The sequence below is a fragment of the Thalia democratica genome, chromosome 3, assembly GCF_965202585.1.
Source record: "Thalia democratica chromosome 3, ktThaDemo2.hap1.1, whole genome shotgun sequence".
In the NCBI taxonomy this organism is placed as follows: Eukaryota; Metazoa; Chordata; class Thaliacea; order Salpida; family Salpidae; genus Thalia; species Thalia democratica.
The window spans coordinates 48,837,462-48,846,322 of NC_139167.1; the positions used below are offsets into that span (position 1 = coordinate 48,837,462).

At 24.5% G+C, this 8,861-nt stretch overlaps 1 protein-coding gene across 1 annotated transcript; it reads right to left on the reverse strand.

Moving 5' to 3' along the window:
* Positions 1–4,679: 4,679 nt before the first annotated feature.
* Positions 4,680–7,985, reverse strand: LOC145832344 (universal stress proteinMSMEI_3859-like). Its single transcript, XM_082939661.1, has 4 exons — positions 7,931–7,985; positions 6,615–6,701; positions 5,440–5,525; positions 4,680–4,877 (listed from the first exon to the last, which is right to left on the reverse strand). Exons 1-4 carry the CDS (start codon positions 7,983–7,985, stop codon positions 4,680–4,682), a joined length of 426 nt encoding a protein of 141 aa, XP_082795787.1.
* Positions 7,986–8,861: the final 876 nt, after the last annotated feature.

Genomic DNA, 8,861 nt, shown 5'->3' on the forward strand with positions numbered 1-8,861 from the left:
CTCAATCAAACTTATTAATAAATCAAGTTAAAAACATTTGTATTATGAAAACTCAAGTAATTAAAAAAACAATATAAATTAATTGTATTAGTTTAAACGCGTTAATGTTTCAAACAAATTATATTTTTTTAACTAAACACCCAGTTAACTTATACATTTTAAACATGATGATCGTAACTTGATAGACTTTAAGAAAGCTTTAGAACATTTCTCTAACAACGAACAGAGTTCTTTTTCCGTGGCACCCAAAAACGTAACGAGCTACCTGACGAAGCGAAAGAAGAACAACGAGGCGGCGAGAAAGAGCCGTGAAAAGCGACGCAAGCAGGACCGGATGCTCGAGAGGAGAGTGAAGAGACTTTCCGACGAAAACAAGCAGCTGAAGACTCGATTAGGTGAAGACATCTTCCCCGACTTCTTCTCGTTCGGCGACGTAAATTGCGAAACGCTGACGACGGCGGTGAAGGGCTCAGATGACGGCTACACTTCGAAGGTCGTCTCCAACTCGTGCGGAGACTCGTCTGCGACGGTCATCATCAAGAAAGGTTCTTGTTTGTTATTCCCTAGAGTTTAAAGCAAAATTGTAAATTCAAATTATTTTTTGATACGCATATTTATTCAAAAAGCAAAGTGACTGGTGCAATTTTTTCTACACTAAAACTTTTTTTTTTTGTTATATAAAATGGTTTTCACACTAGGTTTTAAAATTAAATTTGAAAGGTTTTCCTTGCAATTTCTACTTTTTGAAACTTATATTCAAAATTAACCATACTCGTAGTTAGTATTAACTTATAACTTTTAAAAACTACGTTAAAAATATTATATAAATTAAGTATATTGATGATAGTTGCCTGGAATTAAAAATAAAAATTCAGGTTCACATTCCAGTAATTACGAAAATGCACAAAAATCCATGTCAATATTTGCTGACCCAGTCATTGGAAGCGACTCTTTTATGAATGAAGCGTCGCAACCCATGCTGAAAACTACAGTAACCCAGGAACAGCATCATCAAACTAAACTGTCACAGCCGTTTTTAATGACGTCTCAAACACAACAACAATACTTTGAAGCTCTAAACACAGCAGCAACCTTACACCAGTTCAACAGTTTCTATCCAGCATTCAACTCTTACGAACGCGCTGCCGCAGTTTTTAATACAGCACTATTTCAATTTGCTCCGCCGTTAACAAACTACATGAACCAGTTTTCCGATCTACATTACTCTATTGACTCAACCCAACCAAAATATGACTTCATTCCACAAGAGCTAAATAAACAAGTTGGTTTTATTTTTAATAACTGCTTAATTTAAAACAAATAAAAGTAAAATAAACGGGAATTTAATAAAAAAAGAAAAGTTTTAGTACAAACCTCATTTTAAAGTAAGCTTGAATAAAAATTGTTAAAAAATCATGCCAAAAATTACAGAGCTTCAAGAATATTACTTCCGACGCTCAAAAAAATACCAAAAACTCCCCAGAAATTTCATGCAATCAAGCTTCTAATGCGGATATTGAATATAACAAACATGATAACTTTGGTATTACAACCTCATGCAATAACGGAAACGAGACCTGTACTATCAGGAAGCGGTCGTCAGAAAATAGTTGTAACCATTTACCTCCCAAACTCAGATTAAAAAACAAATCGCCGATAAACTATTGAGAATTTTACAGTTAAAAACTTTCCAAAAGGCTCTACATTGTTATGCACAATTTTAGTCTGATGAATTAAGTTTTGTTTTAAAGTTTTATTTTTTGAGTTTTTTTGAATTATTAATTTCAAATATTGATAGTTTTTAAAACTAAAATTTAGAAAAGATAGTGAGTTGCTTCTAATAGCTACCAAAAAGAAGGAATAAACCTTTTCAGTATCTTATGTTGCAAAAACAATCCTAAAACACGAAAACTTTTATTTAAAGAATTTAAAAGTCTAATCAAGTAATCATGATTTATTATGACTACTAAAAGTTTGTTGTAAAACAATGTTCTGCAATTATCTAGCTTAAACACAAGTTTGAAAAGCAATTATACCATTTTTCTCGCAACTACTTTTCTTTGAAATATTTTCAAATGATATTCATTTGTTAACAGAGTTATTCGAAACATTTGAATTAATCAGAATAGATTAATTTTGATTTTATACTAGTTATTAGAAATATACTTTTTTTTTAAATCCTTTTGGCACTTTTTTTATTTTTTTTTTAGTTATACAAAGTACTTTTTTCAAACTACTGTGAGTTTTTCGTTTTTATTTTTACTTTTAAACTTTAATGCAAATAAACTTTTTACTATTACTAATTTTACTGTTATTTTTGTAACTAAATCGTACGGACTATGTAATATGCATGCACTGATGTAAATTTTTACTTAAAAACTGAATAGGTTGATTCCGTTGATTTTTTCTAAAAAGTTGTATTGTTTATGCTTTGAAATCTAATTTCTATGTTTATTGATCACCAAAAAGAATTCGAGGTTATAAATATCATAGGACATGATGTACAAAAACATTTCACGGTTGTTGAACTGCACTATTAAACAAACTTAAAATTTAAAATAGAAACTTAGTTTTTTGTGAATTAAAACAAATAGTGTTGAAATAGATTTGTTTTTTTATTTTTTTTTAACTATTTTAACGTAGTTATGGTCTATTTGAATACTTCTAAAGTTTAAAAGAAAAAAGTATGACTAAAAAGTGTTTAATAAAATTAATTTGACTTTTCCATTGTGCATTACTTTTTTTACAAGTAAGTTAGTTTGTTGAACACGATAAACAAATCGAAGCATAAAAATGTAGTCAAAGGACCTTAAGTATAGAAAAGCCTTTCGGTCTAATAGCTTAAAATGGTTTAAAAGGTTAAAACTTCATTAAATACTAGTTTAAAGATTTTTATTAATGCTTAGTATATCTTTTTGACACTTATTCTATCGTTTTTAACCTTTTTAAAAGCACTTTTGCTTAGTTATAAACTACAAGTATTGATTTAGTAAAAAATCAAATATGGAAAAGAAAAAAAATATTAATTAACATTGTAAAATATTATGTTTTTTATATTAGTCAATTTTTTATATAAAGTACTAAATGCTTTAGTTTTAGTAACTCGTTCTGCATCATATTACAAAACAAACGATCATTTTTTATTACAGTAAACAAAAAATATTTTTACGTTTTTTATACTTACTTTTGGTTAAATAATAATTGTTTTCTTCATAAGAAGTAGAACTTAAGCAGTGTAAACTTTAAACTTTCGTTTTATAAACAATAAAAAGACCTTGAAATTATAACTTGTTTATATTAACTTATTTTTGTAAAATATCTATTTTGGAAATTTTCGCTAACAGAATGACTAACTTGTTAATGTATTAAAAATTATTAATGCAAATATACTTTTATATATTTCTTACTTAAAAAGTAGTATAGTCTTACAAAATTAGGCTGATTATTGAGCAATTATTTTTTATACTAGTACTTTTTTTTTTTAATTTGTTATTTAAAACGTAAAAAGTAAGAACATACACAAAAATTTTACATTAATCATTAAGTTGAAAAAATTCAGTGCTTTTTAATTTTAATCTATCATTAAGAGATTGTTCTTATTCTACTTCTTAAATTTTAATTCAACTTTTGAATATTATAAATCAGTAAAGTTATACTTTACCTCTTGTAAACTAATTATAAAAATTAGCTTATTTAAATATTTAAATCAACCAGAGAAAAAAAAACACTTTGAAAACCTAAACTATTAAAAGAATTGTTATAAAGTTATACAAACCAGTCCATAGATTTACTTATAAAACTTGTTAGTAAATTTTGTACAAAATATTTCTTATATAATACAAACAAAATTAAACCTTTTTCTAACAATATCTTCTAAAAAAAAGTTGTTCGATCTAAGATATTTTTTTAATAAGTAAATATTTAAGCATTTAAAATGCAAACAACCATGTCACGTTGAAAAACAAAATGAACCGAAAAACGTAGTAGTTTTTTGAAAACTTTGAATATAAAACACTTTTTATTTAATCAAAAGGTTTAGATATACTTATATAGTTTAAAGCTACTTTTTTTTTTACATACAGTTGTAATTCTATTTGAGCTTAGTTTTAGTTTTAGGTAATCTTTAGTAACTTGAAAAAAGAATCTAAAAAAAAATTGAAATAAAACAGTACTTTAGTTATTTAAATTTTATCCACACTTATTAATTCTTTACAGTTGAAATATCATTTTTTATAATTACTGAATAATAACGTAGCCTGAGATAAATACTACTTTAAAGTACTGTTTATTAAACGACAAAAATAAAAGCAATTATAAACATTAATTTTGGAGTACGATAAAATCATACAGATATTAATAGATAAAAAATCATTTAAAGTATTATCAAAAGTTTTAATACGAAATAAGAATTAACGATGTTATTTAAGAGGTTTTAAGAAGTTTTAATACGAAATATTAAAACCTCTTAAATAACATCGTTAATTCTTAAGTTTTAGATCGATTGTATAACAAATTTTTTTTTGTTTGTTTGTAATGTATGGATAGGTATAAATGTAACTATTTGGTGCTTTTTTAGTATAACTTAGACAACTTTTTATTGTATGTATATTTTTATGTTTCCAACCAACAAAACCAAAAAGTGAAGCTGTCGTAGAATAAAATGAATACAACACAATGAGTTACAATGGAACGACAACAACAGGCAAGTTCGCGTGGTGTATTACGTAATCGCTAACAGAACCCAGAACTGTCCTCCTCACTCGACCCATACCCCTGCTTCCCACCACTATGCAGTGCACATTCTCATTTTCAGCCAACTTGACCACTCCTTTCGCAGGTGTTCTATCGTACAGTTGAAAGTGTAGCTTGTAGCGAAGCTGTACATTTTGTATTTAAACTTAGTTATTGAAATAAAAAAACTTCTGATTAGATTTAAGTCTTTTTAACGTTGGCAGAGTTAATTAATAAGGTGCTAGATTTTAAAGACCTAGAAAATAAAAACAAAAGTTTTTAACTTCTATACTATAGATCAAATTTTGAACAATATTGAAATTTAACAAAACAAAAGTTTACAAAGTATTGAATACAAATATGCAAAAACTCAAACAAATGGTATTTTAAATTCAATGTTTTTTTTTTTTAATTCAAGTTTTGTATTTACCTATAAAAACTAAATCACTTAATTTTGAATTTAAAGTTATAAGAAAAGCTTTATCAAACATTTTCTAAAAAAAAAGTCATATAATAAGCATAAAATTTTTTTTTGATAATTTCTATATAATTTTTCTACTAAAGAACAAGCCTTATCTCATTTTAAAAATATTTATTTAGGTTAAAAGATAAAAAGTGACCAAAACGATTGATTATTAATAGGAAATTATCAATTTAACTATAGCTGTAAATTTTTAAACATCAAAAACTAGTTTTTTTTATAAAAACCTTGTGATTTTTGCACATTTCTAGATATTTTTGCTTCAAATCATCAACTTTTTTCTGTGCACCTGCCAGAAGTTCATGAACTTCACCTTATAAAAATTTTCAATAGTTAAGATTTTGTTTTTTACATTTTTTAATTCCTGGTTTAAATGTTTATAGTTAAAATTGTTTTTTTTTAATAAGTTAAACAAATAAGTTATTTTTAAGTAAATAAGTTAAATAAATAAGAAAATTTTCAACAGCAATTTTTTGCAAAATACTCTTTAGTTACTAAAAGAGTTTTTATAATGACTGTATGTATTTGTCTATAGTTTTTATAATAGAATTTATTTGTTATACCTTGTAAAACTGTAGTTGTAATATTTGTCGTTTAAATAATTTCTAAAATAATTATTTATTTTAAATATCGAGAAATTTTCAAGTATGTAAGTTATATACCTAATCACTAGCACATTCAGACTAAGTATTTTTAAACTAATGTCGTTAACCTTAATATAGTATGTTGTGTATGAACATTTGACTTCTTGTAAAAAGTGTTTTTACTTTTTTACTTGTTTTCAATGTTATTTTAACCTTCACAAGCAAAGTCATGTAGAACGTCAAGTAAATATTTATTTTTGAGTAATAGTTCTATATTTATAAAAAGTTATAGAACTTAAAACGTAAGTTTAAATTGTTTTTTTTTCACCTACTAGTTCATTAAGAAAAAATTTTTAAGAAAAATCTATAGTTAACTTTCAAGTATAAGTGTTCCGTTTATTACTTTGTTTTTTATTTTAAATAACAACTAAAAAATATTTTTCTATGAAGTTTAAATAATTATATATCCAAATTCAAAAAAAAAAATTCTATGTCTAAGAAGTTTAAAGATTTGATTAAGAACTAAAACATTACTGATTGAAAAATAAAACTTTTGAAATTACAATTAACTTTTTCAAGTTCTCAACTTGTTAAAATTACTACGTTTCAACTGGCTAATTCAATATTGTACGGCAACAAATACATGTAGTCTGTATTATATAAAAGCAAATTTATTTTAATCAGATTTCTTACTATAAATATCTTAATTAAGCAACATTTTTAACGTATTTCTTAACTAATTCTAAAACTTTTTAAGAATAGTTATTATCTGTTTTAGAAATTAAAACGAGTTATACTTTAAAAAAAAAAAAACTAACCACTTGAGATAATTGGTATGTATGGTTGAATAGCAAAATGACAAGCTATAATTTCATTGTCATTTTTGTGCATATGCTCAAGGTACCCTTTAAAGAAAATGTATCACAATATTAATTCTTTGTTTGTTTTTTACACCGGTAAAATAAACAAGTAACAGCCTTATTAATTTAAGATCTAACATAGTATTGGAAATGCTATTTTCTAAATTATTACAAAAAATATTCGTAAGGAATGGTCAATAAAATTTATCGTTCAGTTCAGAACTATATATATATATATTGGTACAATAATTAAAAATTTGAATTTACTATTTTAAACTCAATTTTTACTTCTACCTTCTACTTATCTTAGTGTTTCAAAGCACTAGGTAAATTAAGTTTGAATTACTTTTAATGTATTTAATATCTTTAGTTTAAAAGTCTAAAAAGTTTTACAAGTTTTTTGTTGTACCTTATTAACTTAGAAAAATTTCCGAGCTACATTTATATGTTACAAATCTTAAATTACACATGTCGTTAATACTTTTAGTCACAGTTTTCATTGAACTTCTTTACAACTTAATTTACATGTACAACTTTTTTTTCTTATTGATTGAAAGTTAATACTAACCAAAAAAAAACTTTTAAAGTATTTGTCGGTCTGTGCTAATAGCTTAGTTTTATTTACATACTTATTTACTAAATATTTAATTTATTTTTTTAGAGTGTTTTATAATTCTGTTAGTCAAGGTTTTAAAAGTTTACAAAAATTTATATACAAGTTTCTTTAAACTCGGTTGGACGACAACTCAAATAATTCTTGTTTATTGTTAACTACTTCGTAAAATAAATATGTTGTTCAAAATGTACTTTTAAACGTTATAACAATTTCCAAATTGAGATTCTTGTACATAAATATTTTTCAACAAATAAAAGTATTTTTTGAATTATGACTAAAAAATATTTTGATGTCTATCTGAGCGATAATATACTTGCCTTTAATTTATTTTCTTACTTTAATTCTTTTGAGATGATGATTTTTATTAATCGAAATTTTGGTCTATATATTTTTTTGTTTTAGGATAGTTTTTGGTTTATGGCTTCTTGAATTTTAATAAGAACTTAAATTGTCAAAACTAAATTACGTAATTTTAGTTGTCATAAATTCACTATGTCTACATTAATGTATGTAATACTTATTCTATTAATTTACCGAAAAAAAGTTACAAGTCAATATTTTTTAATTTTAAAATAATTTTTATTGCTGAAATATATTTATAATAGCGAAATAGTTTTAAAAATTATTCATATAAAAGTTTAATTATTTTTTCACTTACATTGAAATGCTTTTTCTGCTGTTGAACTTTCGTCAACAGGAATTAATATTTTCATTTTTTTGATAATTTTTGCTACTACTTTTGAAAGTTTTAAAATTTATAACTAATATTTAAAGTCAGAATAAACTTTTTATACAAAAAATAATCTAAAGCAAACAAAATTACGTACGAACTAAACATAACCTCCTACTTAAAAAATGTTTTGCTACTTTTATGTACAAGCTAAAAACAAACAGAAAATTTAAAAATTGACTTTAAGTATCTCTTTAAAATATTATTGGAGTTTTTATTTTAAAAAATATTGAAAGTTTATCTTAAGAAGATAATGACTGGAAAGTACTTGTAAATTTTAAAATGAAAATATAATACTCTTATATAGTAAGAATGTTTTGTTTAATTACTTACTTAAGTTTTTACTGCTACTGAAAAAAGATTTTTTAGTACCTAATATAACAATTTTAAACCGCCTACCTCATTTAAACTATGGACTAGTAATTCGATGTTATCAGTAGTTTATTTTAACTACTTTTAATTTGGTACGTATATGCATATACACATATATACTCTAGCTTGAATGATGGCGAAAACATCTCAGTTTTTATGAAGATAGTCGAAGTATCGCTACTAGTTATTTTTTGAAATACTTTATATACATACAGTCTAATAAACAAATCAACAATTAATTTAATTTTACTTAATTTATAAGCTAGATTAAAAAAAATACATATAGTTGCTAAAAAATATGTTATTAAACACAACTTACGTACGTATGTATCTTTTAAAATTAGTTTTGAATAGCACATTTTTTAAATTTTCCAGCAGTGTTCATGTCAATAGTATCTTCCAACTTTTATAGAACCAGCCACACAAACACATTTAAAACACATCAAAACCCTTTTAAAACTTACTTTAAACAACTTTTGTAAAATTA